Below are 25,391 nucleotides of genomic sequence, written 5' to 3'. Positions count from 1 at the left end.
CACACACACACACACACACACACACACACACACACACACACACACACACACACACACACACACACACACACACACACACACACACACACACACACACACACACACACACAGCAGTGTGGTCTTTATCACATCTGCTATTGAATGACCTCTGACCTCTGTCTTTCCAGGTGACCATATGAGTCTTGGTGCTCTTATTAAAGTGGATGTGATGATGCAGTACCTGTAAACTGTTGGTTGTTTATGAAAAATGGTATGCTCAGATCTTCAGTTTACTCACATTAAACATTTGATTTCTTACGGTTCATTGTTATGTGTGTATGTATCATTACAAGCGCTATGGTTATATCCTGATCATTATGCCAAAGCTCGGATGGCTGTTGGCTGTATTCGGCAGCAGTGAGGCAGCAGAGCTGAGACCTCAGTGCAAGGGAAGAAAAAGAGATTCATGCAGGTGTCTGAAACATCAGTAAAATGAAGCCCTGTTTTAATGAGTCAGACATTTAGAACACTTCCTCAGTACATCGTGTCAGTCATACAGCATTCTAGTAACCACAAAGAAAAACAACAAACAGGAAGTGGATTTCCTTCATCATTTAAAGAAAACAATGACATTATAAATCAGTGTGCACCATCAGCATTAATATATATCTCCAATATTAGCATTTTTTTCTGAGTTTAGCCATGGTCAGATTTACACTCCAAAGCAGAGAATCCTAACATTGAAAAAAATATATAAATGAATATTTATTGACATTGCAAGTAGCTAGGTTATGATATAAACACTTCATAAAAAAATAGAGGATTAAATAAAAAACTTGCTGTTCCCGCTCCCTGTTAGCTGCGGCTACATGCTAGCTGCTGGGACTCAGTGACTGCATGCTGCATTCCGGTCAGGTGGGAGTCATTGCAGCTGAAAATATATCATATATTTAAATGTTAGAAGCCATCATTAGGTCCACATTCGAGTTTATTGTACACTTCCATTTCAACAGATCTCTTCTGTGTCGTAGTGCTGCCCTCCAGATGTCGTAGACTTTCACTATTGCAAAAATCCATTAAAAACCAATCGCGCATATTCCTGCACTGACACAAGTAATCCATCATCTTCAACTACACATATATTTGTCCGATTACTTTAGCACACTGCTTATTATAGTGATAAAGAAATCTGGTTTTCCAATGAGTGTGCCCTGCTGATGATAATTTCATAATTTGAGATGCAAATTAATCTTTCCTTAGTCATTTCTGGAAGAATGACAGTAGTTCTGACAGGATTGCAGCTGCAGTGCTTGACAGTAATTATAACTACATGTCTAATTTCAATTGATGGATTATGCCATTATGTCATGGCAGCAATATTTTCTTGATATAAATTGAAGCACAGTACTTGAGTAACTAATGCTAAAGCTGTGGTAATGAGGGGTTAATATGTGTGTTGTTAAAACATAAGAACTTCAGGAACCGACAGACTGCTCTGTGGAAACACGCTTCAGCCAGCGCTGTCCTTGTATGACCAGTCAACAGTCTGAACTGCAGGATGACTTGATAAACATCTGCTGTTCTACTTCACTTTACTCGGTCTACACTCTCGCCATGAACTTGTTACCAATGCTGGAATTAGGTCCAGGTCAATCACAGACCGTCGCTACACCAACACTTTTCAGCAGCTAACAAGAAGCTGCTTCAGAGCTGCCACATTCAAAGCACAGTGATTCAATATTTCCATCATGTCATGTGTATTAATACATTCAATTTCCGTCATAATCTGGACACATGCTGGCATACGGCTGGTTCCTGCAACACTGGAAATACTCAGTGTCTATTTACTCTTCCTTTCACACGTGTTTTTTCTGATAAAAAAAAAACATGTATTTGACTTTATAATTCATTAATCTGAATGAATTTGGAGTTGGAATTTGAGACAGAAATTAAACTTACAACTATTACAAACTTATAATGTTGTCTCTTCCATCATCTTATCAGCATCAGTTCAATTTTAGAATTGAGTAACCTATATTGGAATATTTCTGACAGTGGAACAGCCTATATGGCAGTTTGAGGCATTGATTGAGTTCAGTTTTAAATCAGACTAATGCACACCTCATCAGGACCAGCTGACCCTCAGTGGACTGAACGTCTTTTTTACTTCCGGTCTGTGCAGTTTGACGACTTTATCTTGGAACACAGACAAGCACATCTTTAAAAAAGTAAGATTAATGATAACATTATGAAAATATTCTTGCATGAAAGTGTTGCTGTGTGTCATTTTGTTGTAAAACTGAAAAGAAAAAGATGTAGTATGAGCCACAGAAACCTGTTCCAGCTGCACGATGTCGTAAAGCTCCGGCGTGCCTCAGTCTCCAGTCCCTCTGGTAAATGCCATTAGTGATATTAGTGAGTGGTCTTCCTGTGTCACTTCCTACAAGAATGAGCCGGAGTTTGTCCTACTGGTGACCGTAAAGCAGCTGTCCAATAGGAAAGCAGCAGGACTGTCCCGGCATGTGTGACAGGTGGAGGGCGGTGCTCCTATTCCTCCACCAATCTGTAGTCACCATCCGTCAGTGCAGTGTCAGAGCTCCTCTTCATGGTTCTTTTTTAAAACCTCCTTCTTTGCAGTGACGTGGTTTTAAAGACACTTCAGATGTTTCACACCTCTGATAAAAATATAATAACATATCTAATATCTGGTAGCACAGTGTCTCACCGTGCAGTGGTGGATTTGATTCGTTTCTCTTGCCATTCTACCAAGACTCAGTGGTTGTGCTGCAAATGGTTCAATCCATTTCCTCATGACACGCGTCCTATCTTCAGTGCAGTATGAGAGTCGCAGCTACGCAGCCACGTGGCCAATCAGATATATGTTGTCATACAGATGGCCCACAAAGTCATCAGAGACATTATGGGCTGCTCGGCGAGTGTTCCTGATGAACTCCCTCTTGGACATCTTGTTTTTGACATGGGGGCTGGTCAGGTCGATGGAAAGCAGGATGAGACTGTAGCACAGCACATACACAGCGTCTGCAGGGGAATGGAGAACATCAGCTGTGTGTGGCACTCATAGTCTAGTCCCAAGCTCATAGAGTCCTATTGTGAACCCGGAAATGATTACCCCACAGTTTTATGTTAGAAATGTATAGTATGGGTCCCCTGCACATAGAAACTGGCAGATGCTAACTTGGCATTATAGTCCATGTAAACACCAGTTAATATCCCACCGAAAGGACAAATTTGGCCACTTTCTGGTTCTGGATCCTCATAATGTCAGAAACTGACTCAGCATCCCCAATAACCCCCAATACCACTCCAAAATTGGCCAAATGAGCCAATTCATTTTTCATCTATTGTTTACATTCAGAGCCCCGCTCAGGGACCAAGCCAGCTTTTTTTATCACGGTGAAATCACATTCTATCACATATAAACACAGAGTTGAAAAGCGGGTTGCAAAACATTTTCAGATAACCTGAAGGGGAAACCAAGAGACTATGAAAATATTTTGGGTGGGCTTATATATCTGGAGACAGATTCACCAGGGTACTTTCATGTTCACATCTGGATTAATAATGATTTTTAATGAGTCAGATATGTTTGTTTTATTTCTTATAATCATGGTTTTTGTAATTATTGATTTATAGCATGGGTGTCCAAAATAAAGCCCTGGGGCCAAACGCTGTTGTCCATTTCTAAATGGCCCTCAGCAAATTCAAAAAGTATAAAGGAATACGGCCCACACATTAAAGTTGTGCTTTTCTTATATTGTTTTTCTTAAATATATAAATACAGCCGTGGAAAATATTAAGAGACCACTTCAATTATTTCTTAAATCTTTATCACTACATGTATGGCAGCCATTCCAGTGTCTGTTGAATTCCAACACAGAGAAATGCTATCAATAGTTTATAGAATACAATACAAAAAAAACCAAAAAAATTGAACTCAAAGACATACCTATACATAATAAAAATGCTGAAGTGTTCTCTTAATTTTTCCGGAGCTGTATGTAAAGATATATATATATAAAAGCCCTTCTAGGGACGAGTGTTGCAAACTAGCATTTGCTATAAACACTACGGTACTTGCATCGGATAGCTGTTTTCATTCTGTCAATGTATATTGTATCTGTCACTACCAAACAAACGATAAATAAAATAAAATAATATTACACTATAGTATTCATGTTTTAATAAACCCTCTTTTTCAAATCCATAAAAAAAGTTTGGACACCCCTGATTTATAGTTTCTTCCTCACCCCACTTTACACTGTTAACTGTTTCCTCCCTGCAACTACATTGTTTGCTTTAATAGTTTTTCTTTTAGTCTTGTTCATTTTTCCCAATTCTATGTCTGTTTTTTCTTTCTTTTTTACATATTTCTTACTTGTTTTTATTGGTAAACATTGTGAAGAAGGTAATGAAGATGAACCCTACATTAGAGTCACTGTCATGGATTTTAAGCATGGTCAGGATTATGCATGGAACTCTAATATCCGCTCCTTAATGACTTCTGCACTAACACGTTATAATCTCTAGTTCTATGTAAAAATGATGAATAGGACACATATGTATGGCTAATGTCAGTAATAAACCTTCAGCCTCTGCTGTGGCCAATCCTTTCTAAGGGGATGGAGTGAAACGAGCAGCAGCCTTCCATCTCCAGCCGCGGGCTCAAACCATTACACTAATCCCGCTAATCACATGAGCATGTCCGAGGAGCTACCAGCAGCGGAGGCGGTATGGTCTGCTGACATTAACAAAGTCTTCCATCGGTGAATGCACAGTCCACTGACATACTGAAGCCAGAGATTACTTAAAGAAAACCTTCAGGGTTCACCCTCATTTTGAGCCGATTGGTCAGAAGTGTGGTAGCTTCAAATAAAAAAATTAAAATGTATACATCGTCAAAGCTAAATGTTGACCGGATCCTTGTTAATAATACAATATATTTTCTCTTCCTCAGAATGTACTGAATGTATTTACGCTTTCATTCGCTTAATTTGGGACAATCCATTTGCATTCCTCTAGCGCCACCTTCAGGTTAAAAATACAACGTACACAACAGTGAGGAGATGAGTGTTCACCGCAACACATGCATCATTAGAGTTTCCACTGATGGATCGTATATGTGCACTGGTGGCAAGAAATTGCAGGATAAAAAAGTCATTAACATGTTTACTCTACACTTTACTACTAAAAAAGAACATGTTCATTCAAACCAGAATAAGATATAACTAAATGATTTCTCAACTTTAAAATGTTAAGCCTCCCCAAATATCCTGGTCAAATGTCGATCTTCTGCAGTGTGTGTGTGTGTGTATGTGTGTGTGTGTGCATATACTAACCAGGACTAAGGCCTAGATCCCGGACCAGGCCGGGGTTGCAGGTGCAGAATCTGTGGCTGAACTTGGTGATGAGGGTCTCCAGATACTCTCCTCTCTCCTCCGGGGCGTGGATGTGTCTGAAGAAGTCCCTCAGAGCGTTGGGGAGGAACTGGTTACTGAAGTTATGGAGCGTCACCAACTCGTCCAGAACATCCCGCCTGCACACACAAAGACACACAGACTGAAGGTGCATGATAGAAGAAGTATTTATTCATTCTTACACACGGTAATATCATAATTCATGTCTAGTTGCCAGCTAGGGAACCCGGTAATGTTGAGAGCCCCAAAGTTCTATGATAGAAATGTATAGTACAGGTCCCCAGCACATAAAAACTGAAGGATGCTAACCTGTATGTTGGCCGATTCTCACATAATTGCATGAACTGAATCCATTTCTGACGCTTTTAGGATCAAAAATGGCAGTTCTACCAGAAAGCGCCATATTTTTACTCCGTGGGCTGATTTTGACTACCATGTTGCTGTGACCATTGGATATAGAGAGCACAAGAGGAACATAATTACCTCTACTGTGGACAATTTATTTTCAAATGGTGATGCAATCTGTCCAATCCCAATGATCCAGAGTCCCATATATCTTCAAAACCAACCCAAAATGAATAAAAAACAGTCTAACGGCAGTACAAATATGTCCAGTTACTTGTTAATATTGCCTTTGTTGATACTGAAATTGTCAGAAATGGACCCAGCATACTCAATTACTCCCAAAACCACTTCAAAATTGTCCAAACCGGCCAAGCCATTTTGTAACTATTTTCCATATAGGCTATAATGCTTATTAACACAACTTATGCTACAACATATACAAGTTAGCATTAGGCAGTTCCTATGTTCTGGGGACCGTACTATACATTTCTAACATAAAACGTTGGGGTACTCGGCCCCGGCCGTGGCGCAACTGGCTGGGGCACCTGCACCGTACGCCGGCGACCCGGGTTCGATTCCCAACCCGTGGTCCTTTCCGGATCCCACCCCGACTCTCTCTCCCACTTTCCTCTGTCCTATCCGATTAAAGGCAAAAAGCCCCCAAAAAACGTTGGGGTACTCAACATTTCGGGTGCACAATAAGACTCTATGAGCTGGCAAATACAGTAAACAGTCGACTCCCCAACACCTTCCCACAGTTTGACATGGTGAAATGTTTCTGGGTGTTGTTACCTCTCATCCAGATAAACCCTTAGCATCTTCCAGTTGAGCCGTCTGGTGTAGAAGATGAATTTAGCAAGCTCTTTGGGATGATCCACAAGGATCCCTTTGGACATGAAATAACTGATACCCTACACACACACACACACACACACACACACACACACACACACACACACACACACACACACACACACACACACACACACACACACACACACACACACACACACACACACACACACACACACACACACACACACACACACACACACACACACACAAGAGAGAGGACCTAATGTTGTGAGTGAATTCTAACAGAGTCCCTTTAACACACACTGTGTGATAGTACAGATTGGATCAGAGTAATGACTTTATTAAAACACATAATTTTGCCCTGACGTCGTATGGTGGTGCAGGGACAAGATAAGATGTATGTTATTGATTCCAAATTGAGATTTTTTTGTTGTCACAGCAGCATAAAAAACAACGCATGCACAAAAGTAGAAATAGAAGAGAATGCTCAAGTTAGCGTTATAGTCTAGTTGCCAGCTCATAAAATCCTGTTGTGAACCAGGAAATGAATAGTACGGGTCCCCAGCACATAGAAACTGCCGGATGCTAACTTGCATATATTTGCAAAATTAGCACAAGTTGCATTAATTAGCATTAATAAACATACAAATATTCAGACAATCGGCTTAGCCGATTAGGCACTGGGAGTGGTTTTGGGGTTTATTAAGAATGATGAATCCATTCAACAGTTTGGAGTCCCCTAATGCTTTCAAAAGGACCCAAAATGTATCATAATCGGACCTCCTGGAGGTACAAATGTGGCCTTTGTCTAGTTAAAACTGCTATTTTTGATCCTTAAAGTATGGGAAATTGTCGTCATTAACCCCGAAACCACTTCAAATTGATTTATAACAGCCAAGCCATTTTTCAGCTATTGTCTACATGTGCTAACATATGCACAGTATGCTAACCTGTGCTAATTGCCCAACACATGCACGTTAGCATCCAGCAGTTTCTATGTGCTGGAGACCCGTACTATACATTTCACAATTCACAATAAGACTCGATGAGCAGGCACCTAGACTATAGTGATGCTTCCCTCCACAAAAATATTTTTGCCTTAGGGTTTTTGATAATAGCAGAGAACAAGCTTTGTGGAAAACAAATGTTAATGCTAGTTATACAACATATGAACAGCACCAACTATGTCACACCCCTGCTAAGCTAAAAGCTATCATTTGACGTTAATAGGTTTAGTCATTTTATTTAGCACCTTGTAAGTGCCCGTCACTTTCAATACAAATAGAAACTTTTTAAATCCATGTGTTGGGAATTGACTGACACATATTATGTCATTGAATAAATCAATAAACAAACATTAAGATTGTGTTAACCACAGACCTTATCTCAGGCACCTAACCAACTACCCATTCAACAAAACCATTGACTTCGAGAGTTGAAATGCTGAGTCATATACAGGTTTCAGGACTCATTCCTGCACTATCTACTGTAAGCACACACAGTGAAGAAGCTGTGAGGTATTGAGATGTCAGAAGCGTTACCTCCTGTGCGTTAGCGTTGAATGTTAGGCAGCCTTCATCCAGCTGTAGGTAGAGCCTCCTGTATGAGAATCCAGCAGGTAGTCTCCTGTTGTAGATGGAGCAGTGTCCCCATGTGGACTTACACAGCCTGATGGGACAGACAGACAGACAGACGACAGACAGACAGACAGACAGACAGACAGACAGACAGACAGACAGACAGACAGACAGACAGACAGACAGACAGACAGACAGACAGACAGACAGACAGACAGACAGACAGACAGACAGACAGACAGACAGACAGACAGACAGACAGACAGACAGACAGACAGACAATATCATTTCATAGAATCATTTCTGGTCACATAGAAGCATTTATTATGAATTAAAATTCAAGTCACCCCTTCCTTTCATCAGCACAAACAGCCTCCTTACCCCTGCCACAGATATTCGTCATTGCCCAGGTCCTGCCACACGCAGCCAGCCAGGCACAGATCAGTAGCATTCAGGTATGAAAGTATGGTGATGCCTAATTCAGGGGGCAACATCTCCAAGTCTATAAAACCATTCCGTTCCTTGCCTGCAGTCAGCAAGAAAAAGGAAGGAGTCAAGGAGACATAGAAAAACAACTGGTGGATGAGTCAAGTTCATTTGCCAAACCTTAAAATTATGTGAAGAAGGTTTATTCACCTTTAAGTTTGTCTGTTTTACTTTGTTTTTGATTTTTTTAAAAAAGCTTCTGGTAGAAAAGAGTGAAAAATGCACTGACAGAATACATCTACAACCATTGACTTACATTTTCAGAGAAAATGATAGATGTTTATTTGAAGACCTGACAACAAGAGGAGAGGCAGCTCTGAGGAGCACACTGCACAGATACACAGCTCCCTCACACACTTCATATTCAAACACGGACACACTGCATACAGGGCAGGTGACAGATAGTGCCGTCTTGGCGTTCCATGTCCTACTCGCAGATTAAAAGTAGCCAGCTGATCTGGCGTTCCATGAGGCTCAGTTCTTTTAACCGTTTTTCAAGCCCGATCCTTTGTGCTAGCTGCTGTCAAACAACACCCAACACAATGAATAAAATGAAGGAAGCAATAGGCCTGAGGATTTTAACAATAACCATGTTGTTGTATGCTATCAAATCAAACATTTCGGGACAGCGGCTTTATAGAGGGCCCTCGAGGGAGGGGCCACTTTCTCACCAGAGTCAGGGACTTTGGAGCTGTTAACTACGTTTATTGAAGAAGGGTTGGCCACATTGAGCCAGGGTTTTCAGTTAGATACATTTTACAATCTAGTTTCCTCTTGTTGGCTTCTCCAAAGTCACTGATAGAGCTTTAATGTATCTGGGGGTGTGTGTGTGTGTGTGTGTGTGTGTGTGTGTGTGTGTGTGTGTGTGTGTGTGTGTGTGTGTGTGTGTGTGTGTGTGTGTGTGTGTGTGTGTGTGTGTGTGTGCGCGTGCATGTGTGTGTGTGTGTTAATACCTCCCATGCGTGTTCTCAGCAGATGGTAGATGTCAGGACCATAACACTGCTGAGGAGCTCTTCTCTGGGGACCTCCATCTCTCCCTAAAACAACAAAAAAATCAGGAAATCCTTTCAACTTTTTTTTAACTCACTGTCATACTTGAAGTGGAAGAGTATCCCAGCATGCTCTGTGGGTAAAGAGTGACACGGCATAATAAACTTAAAATATAATAAAGACCAATAACTTCTGTTAACTTCTATTATCCTTGGCTCTTGTTTATTCTCATAGTGGTGTTATTTCAGAAGTTGTGGTTTTACTGGTGTTTTCATTTTCCATGTACAGTATTAGTTTTTTGGTATATTGTATAAACCTGAAAGTTTGCCATCTTCTTATTCTCTATAGGTATGAATACAGTGCTCATAAAAAGGACAGCTGAATAACATTTCAATAATACATTTTCATCTCAAGTTGTATTTCCTTCTTCTGTCCGAGCCTACTTTGTGTAAAAATGTTCTATTTCTACCAGAAATTAACATTATCGCTTAACTTTAAGACTAAGGAGAAATGTTTAGCGGTTTGCAAAATTTAAGAAGCACTGCACCCAGGATGAGACACAAAGCTAGGAGCTACACAACAAGACAAATGGTTCAGGGCAGAAACACAGCTAAAATTTAACACAGGAAAAACAAGGGATTTATTGAAATGCTGGGAATAGAAAATAAAACGGTAATATTATACCAAAAAAGTGAAGAGGATGTAACAAAACTACTGATTAAAAAACATGTATGTGTGGTTGTGATTGGGATTATAGAGTGAAATATATACCAATATATATTTATCCACTTCTCACTATGGGCAGGAAACGATTTTGTAAAACTTTCTGTACAGCAGGGTTTATGCACGGGGGGGAAACTACACTTTGGGTTGAATTTATTTCTCTGTCATTTTAAAAACATCAGTTTTAAACAATGTTGTATTCTTATTGCTAGGATATTTGAATCACTGGTTCTTAGTCTTCTGCAAAAGTGTGTCTGGTTCAGTCATTCAAGGAACATACTGACACATTATTTAATATTGTCGTTATTTTATTATTATTATTGGGCGGCAGTGTAGGGACTTGGGCTTTGAACCAAATAAGGGATGCCGGTTCACGTCCCGATCGGACCAAAAACTGTGTGGACTGGTAGCTGGAGAGGTCATCTCCTGGGCCCTGCCAAGGTGCCCTTGAGCAAGACACTGAACCTCTCCAATTGCTCCCTGGTGCCAGCGAGACTGGCAGCCTTCGCTCCGGCACCTCTACAGATGAATGTGCATGTGTGTAACCTACAACAAACTGTATGGTGTGTCAAATTGTGTGTCTACTAAAAATGTGTGCACCTACCTGTGTGTGGTTAATGTATGCATGTGAAAACTGAGTGAAAACTGAATTTCCCCCTATGGGGATTAATAAAGGGGATCACAATGCTAACCCAAACTCAAAAGGGAACATTTTATAATGAAGCTGTTTGGTTGGTTGTGTTCAGGTAGAATGATTTAAATGGCTGCTTGCTGCACTTGTATTGCTTTGAAAGATACTTTATAAAATGACTGGAAGCAGGAAGCTTATAAATCGGAAGAAAACTCTACAAATTCCTCAGCCAAAAGTTACATTAATGTTAGCAGAGGTTCAGATTACCTTGCTCTTGTTCTCCTCCTCCTCCTCCTCCTCCTCCTCCTCCTCCTCCTCCTCGGTCGGCCAGTCGGTCTGCGAGCTCTTCCTGAAGCTGCTGCTGTTGTCTGGGAGGCAGCCTCCACAGTGCCTGACCCATCTGCATGCAGCACAGTAACACAGTATGATGATATATAACAAATACTCTTTATTACAGCTGACTGGTGATTACAGTAGTTAGAGGCAGTATGTGCCCGCACACTTCTCTTTTTTTTCTCCAGTGTTTGATATGTCACAGGAGACGTACTGCTCATGATCACAAGGTATACAGCAGCAGTTCACATGCACTAACCTGGTCATACTTACAATAGCTTTCTTATGATCACATGTATGTGTTGTGCATCAACTAACTACAACTAACTACAGTAGGTTCAGGTTCCGGTTATTTATTTATACCCATACGTAGATTTGGTTTGCAGACAAAAAGACAAGGGATCCATCAAGACACACATTCTAAAAACAACACAGACAACTGACACATTTCTAATAAAAGTACACCCAGCTCCATCACATCTAAAAACAATTAAAAAACACTAGTACAACCATAATAACTACTTATGGATTTTTAAAAAACCCAACAAGTAATACAATGACAGAACACTTCATTCCTTCCGGGACACGCAGAGGTTCACTTGTCTCTACGATCTTTCATTAACGGCCGTCTGGTACAACAGGCAAAGCCATAGAAATCAGAAGAAATCCCTGAAGACAAACCCTGTGTCTGAATCATATAGTATATAAGATACGACTGATACAACATCTAATCATGTTTCACAGCATGTAGCCCATTCCCCACTGGGTAGAATGCTGCTCAGCAGACTAATCACTAGTGAATAAAGCATTTAATACAAAATCTATCAGTTGTTTTATGTCCTGCATGATGTTCTGGAACTGTATTTTTCCTTCATTATATGATTAAAAAAAAACCAATACACTTTTTAATTTAAACTGATTTAATGTGAGTGTTGATTGTTAATTATGAACGGTCTAATTGTTATGTGTAGTTCACATTATGTTACTGACTTTTGAGGTGGCCAATTAGTAACAAATTACCTTTGGCAGTGATGCAAGTTTATGATACTAAGTTTCTTTTACTGTATTAAACTAAATTGCAGTGTGTCAGATGACACAAAATGTAATAACTGTACTATTTTACCAATAAATGAAGTTTAGTATGCATATAGCTGCTGAGACATTATTGTGCTGATAAACTTAAAAAGCTTCACAGGTGGGCTATGAGTCTATTGTTTAAGTGTGTGTGGTAATAAACACAGCTCTGTGCACTCTCACTCTCAGCCTGCCTACGGTCAGCTGTGTTGCATAAACAAATCCATCCCTGTTGTAAACATCAACGTTGGAAGTTCGAGCAAGCAAGGTAGTTTGACCTTAAGTCCCGCCTTCCTCTCTTTATCGTTGGTCACAGATATCACAACAGCATTCACAATGGAACGTCATTGGCTGAACTGGCTATCACTAGCGATTCGTTCTTACAAATCCCCGACTTAGCTTACCGAGCTAGTTTAAGTTGACGAAGACAGTGTCGACACAAACTGATTGATTTTGCTGCCCTGATAGAGGACATTGGTGTGATTTCTTTAATAGGAATGGTGCAGTATTTCCGGATGAGTACGATACAGCGGCGTAACCCCGGACAACCTACCTGAGTTTAGTTATTCCTGTGAAAACTCGACCTGCACACAAGTACAGCTGGAAATGTGTTGTCCTTTATGTCAGACGTATCGAGATGTCATTTCATTTCACCAAGAAAAACAAAAGAGAGCAGTTGCTCCTTTGGGTTCAGGAACCTTTCATACCTCGGTCTAGCATCTGCTTTACACTCCTCCTCCTGTCACCTCCGCCCCGCCTTCTGTGCCCCCAGCTTTCACACACACTGATAACCTGCTGGAAAATTCAGATTTTACAATTATGTGTCAGACTCATGCATATTCAATGTACATTCCCACTGACGATGACAAACTGATAAACTAAACTAAACGAAAAAAACAACCATCAGAAAGCGGTGTGCGTACAGGTTACGTCAATGACGTCATCGCGCTACAATACGTGTAAAGTTTTGCTTTGCAACAGCCAATCGCAAGAGTCCGGGATCACCCGGTAAAAACAAACTAACGAGCGGTAGCTTACAGCAACCTTTTTAACGACTGTATTTCATTTGCACATGACGAAAAGTCATTGAAATGTTATGCTGTTGTTAGCACGTTTATGTCGTCTACAGCGAGGCCTACTGTTTGTTAGACTTTTAGTTTAGCGTTTCTCTTTCTCTCGCAGGTAAGATGCAGTCTAATGGAGATATCAATGCTTGTCTTCGGAAACTCGAAACTCTCCTGCGGACGATAAAGTATCAGGGACATGTGGACTATAATGGGTAACAATACAACACACACCGGCCTGACAGCAGCCTTTCGAAGCTTCATACTTTAACGTATCACAGTGCTAACGGTTAGCATGTGTACATTACAGCATCAGTCAGTGAGCAGGTTTAAGCTCTTTACTGGGAAAGGCATGTACAAACAACATGGCTTTCAGAGTCTTCAAAGAACATGTCTTTGGAAAGGTACTTACAGAAGGCAATAATAAACCTTACAAGAATTGACAAGACATCAAAGTATTACAATACAGTTAAGTTCATACAGCAAAGGGGTTGTATGTACTTAAACTGTTAAGCATGATTTTTCAATCATGCTTAAAAAAGTGAAATTGAATATTTGTTTTTTGTTAACTTAAATCCTTTTTTTTTTTTAAATTAAGGAACTCTCCGGAAATACATCAAATGTATGGTTTACTTTGATACATTTGGATTTATGAATATAAAATGTACATAGAATAACAATATTATTGACTGAAGTTATCTATAGGATTGTCTAAAGCAGGGGTGTCCAACTATGGCATTTTGAATCGGCCCTAATTCCAAAAGGCTCATGGAATATGGCCCACTAATGAAACTTGAACTTGTCTTATACTGTACTTCTTAAATATGTATGTAAACATATACTACACAGTAGTATTCATGTGTTGATGAGCCCACTTTCCAAATAAATTCAGTCAATTAAAGTTGAAAACATTTTCTAACAAATCTTAGTTGATAAAAACCCCCAATAACATTTTTGGATAACAACCTAGAAATTTACCCTACGTGTTTCCACTTATTACAAACAATCTGAGGCTTCAGTTTTAAGGAATGAGCTGCCAACCAAATAAATGAACCCCTACGGAGAGCTGTGATGTAGGCTGTTTTTTCCTGAAAGCATATTCAAGTATCAAGCATAATTTACCTACAGTTGGTTGATTTTGTTAACTCATAACTTAACTCATGAGGCAGTATAACTTACCCCTAGTGAAGGGCCCAGCCCTTCGCATATTTTTCTGTATGTGTTACTCGGAGAAAAAGATTCGGACAACCCTGGTCTAGAGTAATTCCATAAATGATAGTGAGCAAGTTTATTACACAGCAAGCAGCACTAACCTGGGACCCTACTGCTGCTGGCATATGGTCTAACGTCATGGGAGATTAATATGCACTTCGCTGCTTTCATTCAACTTTTATTCCAAAATAATTTCTTTTTTTCTTGCCGTCTCATCATAATTTCATTGGGTCCAGCATCCAACTCTAGATCCTGTTTAATTGTTTTTCTGAAGCTGTTTTGTGTAGAAACAGCACAGACATATACAACCAGATCACTTAGTTTGAAATGTGAAAGCTGTGGATGTCTGATACGGTATAATATCAGATATCATACACAATTATATACACGTCCAACAAACCAACAGTATCTATTACGAAATACACCCCAAGTTCATTTTAAATTCTAATGTAACATAAACAAATGCAGATATTTAAACATAGACTCAATGTCAGATAAGCGTAAGGAAATTGACACGCTATTGTGTAATGTGGTTCTGGCACACAGGTGATGTGTATGCAGGATGTGATTGCCACTCTGCATTATCACTTCCGTGTGATCTTGATCTGAGCCCTGACTTTTATGAGTCATCACAACTACTTTTAGCAGTGGACATTAAATATCAGATTCTATCTTTCCTAGGCATGTTTTCTCACAATCTAGCAAGTACATCTTTGTTTCTCCACTAGCCTTTCCAAAGGGGATCCCTCCGCTTTCCTACCTATTGTGAGCTTCACCCTCACCTCCTTCTCTCCACCCTTTGCTAACCAACTGATGGAGGCTGGACTTGAGCTGACTGGCAAAACGGACCTCCGATTCACTGACACTCTTTATAAGGTAATACATAGCCACAATGTTAGCGCCCAGTGCAGCATTATCAAGCTCTTCATTCTCATTTCACATTCCTCCTCAATCTTTCAGAGACAGTGACTAACATCCCACTAGTGTACAGGGAACTTTCACTTGTGTGTTCAAATGTAAGAGTGTGATTTGTGTGTGTAGGTACTGCGAGATATCTTCCACTATAAGCCCATACTGACCAAGCAGCAGTTTCTGCAGTGGGGTTTCTCTGTGAGGAAGATCTCTGTGATCTGTGACATCATTAACTTGGTCCTGCAGAAACACAACCTACTAAAGAAGGTACAGAACCTTTTAATGACTCATCTTTAATATCAAAGATAAATCTGTTTTCCCAAAAGCAGTGTGAAAAAAAAGTGTGTAACAATAAAGTCTAAATGCACTTAATATTCCAATCTTACTCATGAATGGCCATTTTACAATCAGATTTGAATGATTAATTTATCAATGTGTAAGAATAACTCGTATTGTTGCTTGTAAATGTGGGGTCTTTTAGAAATGTATACAGCCACGGAAAAAATTAAGAGACCACTGCAGCATTATCATTTTCTCTGGTTTTATTATTTATAGGTATGTCTTTGAGTTAAATTATTTTTTTTATTGTATTCTCTAAACTAATGAACATTTTTCTCTGTGTTGAAATTCAACAGACACTGTGCCATACTTCTAGAGATAAAGATTTAAGAAAACTGGAGTGACCTCTTGTTTTTTTCCGGAGCTGTATACAGTATATCTGAATTTATAGATTTCTATGTCGTATTATTAATCAGATTTTGCTAAGTACCTTGTCTAGCCAAATACAGTGGTATGCAAAAGTTTGGGCACCCCTTAGGAAAACCACTGCATCAGTTTGTCACTTGCTGAGCTTTTGAAGCAGCAACTTCATTTTAACATATGTTATACCTTATGGTAACAGAAACATCTCAGTAGTGAAATAACTTTTATTGGTCAAACAGAAACATGTTTATGTGCATTCAAACAAAAATAGGCATGTGCATAAATTTGGGCACCCCTAAGAAATAATTCCATTAATATTTAGTATTGCCTCCTTTTGCTGCAATAACGGCCTGTAGACGCCTCCTGTAGCCACAGACAAGTCCCTTAAGCCTGGCAGGTGGTATTTTGGCCCATTCTTCCACACAAAACGTCTCCAGTTCAGTCAGGTTTCTTGGCCTCCGTGCATGGACAGCCTTCTTCAAATAAATCCATACATTTTCAATGATGTTAAGGTCTGGGGACTGGGATGGCCATTCCAGAACATTGTACCTGTGCTTCTGCATGAATTCCTTGGTGGATTTTGATCGGTGCTTAGGATCATTGTCCTGCTGAAAAATCCAACCCCGGCGTAGCTTCAACTTTGTGACTGACTCTAGAACATTCTTGTCAAGAATCTCCTGGTACTGTAAGGAATTCATGTGGCCCTCAACTTTAACAAGTTTTCCAGTACCTGTGCTAGCCACACAGCCCCATAACATGATAGATCCTCCACCAAATTTTACAGTGGGCAACAAGTTCTTTTCATTGAATGCAGTGTGTTTTTTTCGCCATGCATACCTGTTCATGTTATGACCAAATAACTCAATCTTGGTCTCATCTGACCACAGTATTTTGTTCCAAAATGCTTCTGGCTTGTCCAGATGTGCTTTTGCATACCTCATGCGACTCTTCTTGTGATTAACACTCAGGAAAGGCTTTTTGCACATCACCCTTCCAATGAGCTCTTCCTGGTGCAAAGTACGCTGGATTGTGGAACGGTGAACAACTACACCATCAGCAGCCAGATGTTGTTGTAGTTCTCTGGAGGTGGTCTGTGGCTTCTCTGTGACCATTTTCACCATCCTTCGCCTGTGCCTTTCCCCTATTTTTGTCGGCCTACCACATCTTTCCTTCACACGGACTGTTCCTGTGGCCTTCCATTTCACAACTACGTTTCTGACTGTGGAGACAGACAGTTTAAACCTGTCAGATAATTTTTTGTACCCTTCTCCTAATTTATAATGTTGGATTATCTTAGCTTTCAGGTCAGTGGAGAGTTGTTTTGAGGTCCCCATCTTGCCACTCCCTAAGAAAGAACCTAGGCCAGGCACAGCCAGCTATTACCTATGTTAAATAGCCTTTTTCATGATTGGTTCCACCTGTCTTTGTAATTGAAGGTCTAATGAGCTAATCAAAGCAATTTTGTGCAGCAACCTGTCAGCTATAAATCCGTACAGGTGTTGAAATGAATGCTATTTATAAGGGTGCCCAAACTTTTGCACATCCCATTTTTTGCATTTTATTTTATTATAATAAAACTATGTAATGCTACCCTAAGAATTTTGGTCTGGAAAACACTAAAACGTCTACATCTTTGTAGGAAAACAAATGTTGTTGCTGTGATCTTCTATTATAAAGGAAAAGCAAATTGTCATGAAATCTCAGAGGGGTGCCCAAACTTTTGCATACCACTGTATATACAATAAAGTAGAAATTACAACTTTAGCTTAACAATTGTTGCATAATCAAATTGAATACTTAAGTTAAGTTGTACATCCAATTTGCACTTCAAGAACAGAACTTAAGATTTGACATACGTTTGTCTTTCTTAGCTAATGTGGCTAATTAGCTTTAGCTCTGGGCTAGCATATTTTCCTGTGTGTGTTTTTGAAAGACAACCAAGTTGTAATCATCTGGTCCAGGAGGTCTCACTGCCAGGTTTATACGCTGTTCAGCTGGAGTGCCTGACATACTGAGTACTGAGCACATCAGACTATAGTTAGCATTTACCTAGCTGCAGGACGTAGTAGGCAGCAAGAGGGGATGTAGGGTTCAATGTGAGTGTCTCCAATCTGGGTGATTTGAGTTGAAAGTAGGAGTCTCTATTTATTAGAAATGTGTTTTGTTGTTTGACTATGAGAAAACAACATTTTCCAACTTTATTGACCCATTAAACATTTTGAAGGAGTTTACCTAGTGCTACAGAAGAGTGCCCTTTCAGGCTGACCTATTGGTAGACCCCGACCAATTTACAATAGTTACTGTACATATCAGGGCGCCCTGCCACCAAAATAGCAATTGCCCATCTCTAGATCAAAATATTAATCATGATCATGGAAGTGATACAAGTTTACTTTTACAAAGCGCTATTGCTACTGTTGCAGACAGCTGCGTGTTTGATTTTATCATTTATTCTTTGTTGCAAAATCATCAACTTACAATACAGGTTGCACAACATTTTTGATGAATTAAATCCCTCCTTTTTGATAGGTTATTCTTGTATCCCGAAAGCTGCCCAAACTGCTCCCATACTGTTAAGACACGGGAGAGTTTGCTCAACATCGGCCATATAGATTAATGTGTCGTCGGCATATAATGATGTAGGATATGACATTCCACTTACTGTAATGGGGGAAATCTGAGGGCAGTTCCATAGAGCTCTTTTTAATGAAATGAGCCAGAACTAAATGAGATCATGTGACCGTTACTATCTGTGCCACGACTAATGATGTTTGGGGAAAGAACAAAGTAGAGTAACATCAACAGCACTGTGATTTCAAAGACAAACATCAATTCTGTGAAGTTTCAAATAGAGTTGTTTGTTTATGTGTTGCAGCCCAGAGTTAGATGTCCTGCCTCACACAAGGAACACAGAGGAGAAGCCCATCCAAATCCGGCTGATGCAGACACCGTAAGCATAGTGCAATGTTCTAAATCTCCACTAAAAATACCAAGTAGTCTAAACTATTGAAACACTGCCTAATGATAATAAATATCCGCTTTCTACTGGAAAAACAACACATCATGAACTAAACAGGCCACTGTTCTAAACCGAAAAACACAAGAGGCCTGTTCAACAGACCCAGAGTCCCTCAGTCTGGCTAGGAACGCGTTCACAGTTGTTTTTTATCAGTGCATAATCTGTGCAGAGAGCTCCGATTGGTCAGCAGGTGGTGCTTTTACTCAAGTTGATTTCTTATCTCAAAACCTTCTCGAAAAGTTACCATGGCAATCTACCCTAGAATTGAACGACTGAAATAGGACTAGAAACTAGAGGAGTTTACTCTGAGGTTACCTTGCTAACCCCAAATCCTGCCAATCCTGTTGGTGTCTTATCTGATTGGATGATGTCACTCAGCTCTGTTTGCCCCAATCTGCCCAGTAACTCGGTTACCGTGGTCAGAGCAGCAGAGGTCGGCTCATTCAGAATGCATTGCGGTTTACCTCTGACATTGTTGCCAGATCGCTGGGTCAGTTTTATATGATGAAGGTTCTTGAGCAGGCCTGACTAATTTTGCTCCTGAAATCTTTTGAAATTATTTGAATATAGGGTGTATTTCGGTCTGACAGCTGTTTTAAAATATATTCTCCACTCTAGGTGATGATGTCATGCACTCTAGATGAACATAAATATTGTTTTCTGGCATCACTTTTAACATTTTACGGGGAAAATCTGCATTTTGGTTAGAGGGCACACGCCGACGATAAAAGGGCGCAGCGCCCCTGTTACCCAGTTTAGACAAAACCCTGATGGTTGGTAAGTAGGCTGATGTTTTAAAGAAAGCTGTGATGATTAGAAGTTTACATACAGTATTTTTCCTTTAGTTGAATGCCAGTGTGTTTTTATGTGTTTCAGGTGTCCAAGAAGCCATTGGTTGAGAACCACATGGCAGAAGTATTATCCCCCCATAATGTGACTCATATTTCTCATAATGAAGTTGACTCGTCCACTTTCCCTGGAGAGGGAGAGCTGGCAGGACAGGGTGTGGACAACGATGACTTTCTCTATGTAAGCATTAACTGAAACAGTGTAAAGACTTAGCTAAAGAGCTAAGGAGTTAGCTAATGTAGCAAATATTAATAGCAATTTGCAAATAGAAACTTTCTTTTTATCACATAACTGTAGAAGAAGTATAAAAAATATATATTAATAAAATATTTCAGGATATTTTGGTTTACAGTAGTCCTAAGACTCTGGAGGGGATAGAGTTTATTTATTTAGATTTACTCAATTACAAAAATGTATATTAACCAATTGGCTTTGTCTTTTGCTAATTGTACTAACACACCCACAGAGACACATCTTTTGTTACAATATACAACATGATATACTATAAATCAGGGTTTTTTCAAGAAAAAATATATTATGAGGGCGCTGATGTCACTTTGCACCTCAAACAACAAATATATCCAGAGTTCTAGTTTCTTTACTTCCTCTCCAGAAAAAAAGAGAGTAAAAAAGAAAGGCTGTAATTCAGAAATCTCAGTTTCAGTGTCAGCCTGCTGCCTGCCACTCGTCCACCGGCAGACCCAACGGACATCCATCCCCTATTTATTCTCCGTAAAAACAAAGCTGTGTATGCCGTCTGACCAGACATTTGACTCGTTTTCATATTTTTGGATTAATTATACAGTCTTTGACGAACGTAAATATAGTTTTCTGGCATCTCCTTAAAATGTTATGGGGAAAATTAGCCTTTTGCTGAATACACGAACCATACCCATGTGACAATTACCGGAAGTGCTCGACAAATACAAATAAAAGTGATGTAAACCAATAATAATAATACAAATAATAAACTCAGGCTCCTACAGTTAGTATGATGTCATACACTGCCTTTCTCTCAGCACTCCTCACCCTGCTGACTTTCAGCAGCCTTGTTGTGTTCATTCCTGAAACTTTTACACATCCTAAAGTTGTGAGGACCTCTGGGTGACTTTGAACACATGCAACATGAAATGTAATGTAACTGTTATTTTTGTCTTTTAGTCATCCGAGGTGGAGGGGAGGCTGTCAGCGCTGGAAGCTCAACTGGGGAGTGTGGTGTGTGTGCTGGACCGGCTCAGTGTGCTGGAGACACGCATGGAGGAACTTGACCAACACAGAAACACAGTCAAGGTCTACTCCTGTTATATCTTCAACCCTTTGTTTTACAGTATATGTCTTTTACTGGACGGACAGCAAAGTAACACATTACTGTTGCATCCACTTTATCTTGTTCTTCCAGGACGAAGGACAGCTCGTCACCTTATCCAGAAAGAGCTTGGAACATCTGATGAGCAGATTGCTGTTATTGGAAACTAAAGTAGATCTGAACAATATACAGGTAGTGTACATGCTGTGACATTTTAGTTTAGTAGAAGGTAGTCTATAAATGTCATGTTTCTGCTATTGTGTTAATCTAATCTTACATGTGCATCTTCATGATATAATTGTGAAGATGTAACATCTGAGGAAACAGTGTAGTTGCTACCATAGTGAACCCAGAAATGTTGAGTACCCCAAAGTTTTATGATAGAAATGTTTAGTACCGAACTGCCAGATGCTAACCTGCATATGTTGGTCATTTTGAATAATTAGCATACGTTGCGATAATTAGCATAAATGGCATTAAAGCCTATGTAAACAATAGTCAAAAAATGGTTTGACCAATTTGGACAGTTTTTAAGTGTTTTTTTTGTTGGTGTTATTGAAGACGCTGAAGCCATTTCTGACATTTTCAGGATCAAAAATGGAAGTTTTAACCGAAAAGTGGCCAAATTTGTTCTTAGTGGGCTGATTTTTACTACCATGATTGATGTTGCAACCACTGAATATAAGGAGAACAAGATTACAATTATTACCTCTACCTAGACAATTTTATTTTGAAATAAATAAGCAATCTCATTCTCAATCATCCATAGTAGCCCTAAATCTTCCAAATCAAATCAGTACACAGAGTACACATATTGGCATTTGTGGTTTAAAACAGATTTGTTTTTTACCGTGAACATTCCTTAATGGACTCAATAACCCCCAAGACCACTCCAAAATTGTCCAACTCAGCCAAGTCATTTGTTTTACTATTGTAGGCTATAATGATAAATAATGCTGACTAACACCATTTATGCTAATTGTGCCAATTGCCCAACATACGCAAGTTAGCATCCGGCAGTTTCTATCTGCTGGGGACCCGTTCTATACATTTTTATCATAAAACTTCCGGGTTAACAATAGGACTCTAAGAGCTGGGAACTAGACTCAAAAGTCTAAATAAGTTATTGTGGGATTATTTCAGGATAACAATCATTGCCTCTGAGTTTATGCAGTGTCACAGAGTTTTCAGAATCATTTTATCTTCTCCTCTAATGATCACTTTAAAATGGGCCGGGAATAATGCTGTAATAAAGTCGGGCAACTTCCTCTCTAGATGTGGATATAGTGTCAGTTGAGTAGTTGACATGGTATAACCGTTGCTGTTAAGTTGCAGTAACATCAGAAAGAAGAGGGAAACTCTTGTCTATGTCAAACTGCAGCCTGCGCAGTGACTACAATGTGATTATCTTGCACTCAGCACTCAGTCAGTTTTTCCATGTGTCTTTAATACGCACCATTTAACCAGACCAATCCCTTTGCTTCCTTGCCTCTCTGCCTCAGTTAAGTGTCCCGCCGCAGTGTCCATCCTGTCCATGTGACTCTAACGACTCATCCAGCTCCATGTCTGACGCTTCAAAGGTGAGATGGAGCAAACACTCTCCTCTCTGTCACTATGTATAAACATATAGGCATTATCCCTCCTCCACCAAACCATACAGTTGGCACAATGCAGTCAGGCAGGTAACGTTCTCCTGGCATTCTCCAGACCCAGACTCTTCCATCAGACTGCCAGATAGACAAGTGTGATTGGTCTCTCCACAGAACACGTTTCCACTGCTCCAGAGTCCAGTGGCTGCTTTACACCACTCCATCCCACGCTTGCATTGTGCTTGGTGATGAAAGGCTTGCATGCAGCTGCTCAGCCATGAAGCTCCTGGCACAGTTCTGCTTCTGATATTAATGCAGAGCTGGTTTGGAACTCTGCAGATATTGAGTCAGCAGAACTTTGGCCACTTTTACGTACTCTGCACCTCAGCACTCGGCGACCCCGCTCTGTAACTTTACGTGGTCTGCCTTCGTGGCTGAGTTGCTGTGGTTCCTAAACGTTTCCACTTTGCAATAACTCCACTTACAGTCGATCGTGGAATATCTAGGAGAGAAGAAATTTCCCAAACTGATTTGGTGCAACTATTACAGGACCACGTTCAAGTTCAGTGAGCTCTTTAGAACGACCCATTCTTTCACACATGTTTGTAAAGGCAGACTGCATGGCTAGGTGCTTGATGTATACACCTGTGGCAATGGGACTGAGTGAAACACCTGAATTCAGTGATTAGGAGGACTGTCCCAATGCTTTTGTCTATATAGTGTATGTAGACATTACATCAGTTTCCATTTGTACGCAGACGATACTCTGGTCCATCTAAGCTGTGACCCTGCAAACAGCTACCAGAACCCTGTCAACCTGCTGGAACAAAATGTCCTGCAGATAAATGCTGATAAGTCAGAGAAAATGATATGTCTAGATGATGAAGCTGAATCTAGGTGTCATTATCAAAACCTCAGCTCAGACAAACATCCCAAATGTTTCAATCCTGCATTCATCATTTCTCTTTAACCCTGCTTTCATCACCACTCAGTCAGAGTACTGTTATTCTCTGCTGCCTGGAAGAGATCTCTCTCCTGCATACAGCTCGTTCTTAACTCGTCTGCTGGGATTTTGATATCCCCACTTGTACATCCATAAGTCCCTCGTCCTCAGGATTGTCTTATAAGCCATTCCACACTGCTGCAAAGAATCTCTTCAGGTCAATATTTGTTTGCAAGTAAACACATTTTCGGTTACTTTATCCAGGGGGACATCAAGGATAGACTGGATAGGATCACCAAAATGTAAGTTCTTAATTATAGTTTTTTAATATTGAGCCCTTACAGTAGTTTCTATAAAGATCCTCTTTTCACAGACCTCAGTCCCAATTTACACAACATGGATCTGCCTGCTGATTTTGGCTTTGTGATTTATCTCTCCTGTTTGTTTTGATCAGTAAATGTTCACATAATGCAATCCCCATATCTGACTGACCTTGTTTTCTGTTCTACTGTCAGTCTGACCCCCCAACGAAATCTGAATTCTTTCTTGCAGGGGATTTTGTCCTGATGATAACGACATATGCCCCTCCAACACTTAATTTTATGAATGTCATTTGCCACAGATATCATATTAAGAATGATAAAACAAATGAAATATAATCATGTGTTCCAGTCCAAATGAATGTAATGATTTGTGTGTCTGTTTGACATTTTAGGCTGAAGAGCACCTCCAGTCTGCTGAAGAACACTGAGTCCTCCAGTTTGTGTTGAATCACCAGCACAATGTTGGAGTACTTTATCTTCTGACATGTTCCTTATTAAACCTAATGATCAGCATTTTGTGTCAATCAACTTGATCTGTAACTTCTATTGGCCTCCTGTACTTCTGACAAGCTCTAAGTGAGGAAGAAATCCGGTCACAAGCCCTGGCTGCGAGGCCTTGGCTGAGAGAAAACGGGCCATTCACAAATAAATGCTCTATTTCCCAAACTGCAGGGGACTTGTATTTTATTTACAGCATTATTGTTTAAAGGTCCAGATTGAGAATGCTTGAAAGCCTCCACTTCAATCAAGTGCATCATTAGTTTCATGTTTATGTTGTCAAGGAGTTCAAATGGCTATAAAATGAATAAAGGTCCCCAATTATGCTATTTTTGAACAATATATTATTTATCTATACAAAACATGTCTGTGAAGTGTTTTCCTCAAAATACCAAACAGATCCCCAATTGCAGCATGCCTCATCCCCCTCTATTTCAGCCCTGTTCCTGAAGTGCTGATTCTGTGACTGTAGCTTTAAATGAACTAGATGCTGCTGGCCACGCCCCTTTGGAACTGCTGCTGGCCACGCCCATTTGGAGCTGCTGCTGGCCACGCCCCTTTGCAGCGTCATGATCTCTCCTCTGA

The 25,391-nt window shown here is 40.0% G+C and overlaps 2 protein-coding genes across 4 annotated transcripts; one reads left to right on the top strand and one right to left on the bottom strand.

The window, feature by feature from the left end:
- Window positions 1-467: 467 nt before the first annotated feature.
- fbxo8 (F-box protein 8) lies at window positions 468-13,305 on the bottom strand. 2 transcript variants are annotated; one of them, XM_063884010.1, is made up of 8 exons: window positions 13,097-13,305; window positions 11,250-11,382; window positions 9,592-9,675; window positions 8,534-8,678; window positions 8,117-8,243; window positions 6,552-6,670; window positions 5,337-5,533; window positions 468-3,018 (listed from the first exon to the last, which is right to left on the bottom strand). In XM_063884010.1, the coding sequence occupies exons 2-8, from the start codon at window positions 11,380-11,382 to the stop codon at window positions 2,831-2,833; spliced, it is 993 nt and encodes a 330-aa protein (XP_063740080.1). In that variant the 5' UTR covers window positions 13,097-13,305; the 3' UTR covers window positions 468-2,830. The 2 variants fall into 2 exon arrangements, with proteins under 2 accessions (XP_063740080.1, XP_063740079.1); XM_063884009.1 differs by having other exon boundaries at window positions 12,943-13,290.
- A 36-nt stretch (window positions 13,306-13,341) lies between these two features.
- Window positions 13,342-24,974, top strand: cep44 (centrosomal protein 44). 2 transcript variants are annotated; one of them, XM_063884007.1, is made up of 11 exons: window positions 13,342-13,397; window positions 13,572-13,668; window positions 15,394-15,541; window positions 15,707-15,844; window positions 19,155-19,229; window positions 20,175-20,327; window positions 21,309-21,437; window positions 21,547-21,645; window positions 22,956-23,033; window positions 24,250-24,287; window positions 24,701-24,974. In XM_063884007.1, exons 2-11 carry the CDS (start codon window positions 13,577-13,579, stop codon window positions 24,753-24,755), a joined length of 1,005 nt encoding a protein of 334 aa, XP_063740077.1. In that variant the 5' UTR covers window positions 13,342-13,397; window positions 13,572-13,576; the 3' UTR covers window positions 24,756-24,974. The 2 variants fall into 2 exon arrangements, with proteins under 2 accessions (XP_063740077.1, XP_063740078.1); XM_063884008.1 differs by lacking the exons at window positions 13,342-13,397; window positions 24,250-24,287 and having other exon boundaries at window positions 13,404-13,668.
- The last annotated feature ends 417 nt before the right edge of the window (window positions 24,975-25,391 follow it).

Source organism: Eleginops maclovinus, chromosome 5 (assembly GCF_036324505.1).
Source record: "Eleginops maclovinus isolate JMC-PN-2008 ecotype Puerto Natales chromosome 5, JC_Emac_rtc_rv5, whole genome shotgun sequence".
Taxonomy (NCBI): Eukaryota; Metazoa; Chordata; class Actinopteri; order Perciformes; family Eleginopidae; genus Eleginops; species Eleginops maclovinus.
This window is presented reverse-complemented; position numbering and strand designations above follow the sequence as displayed.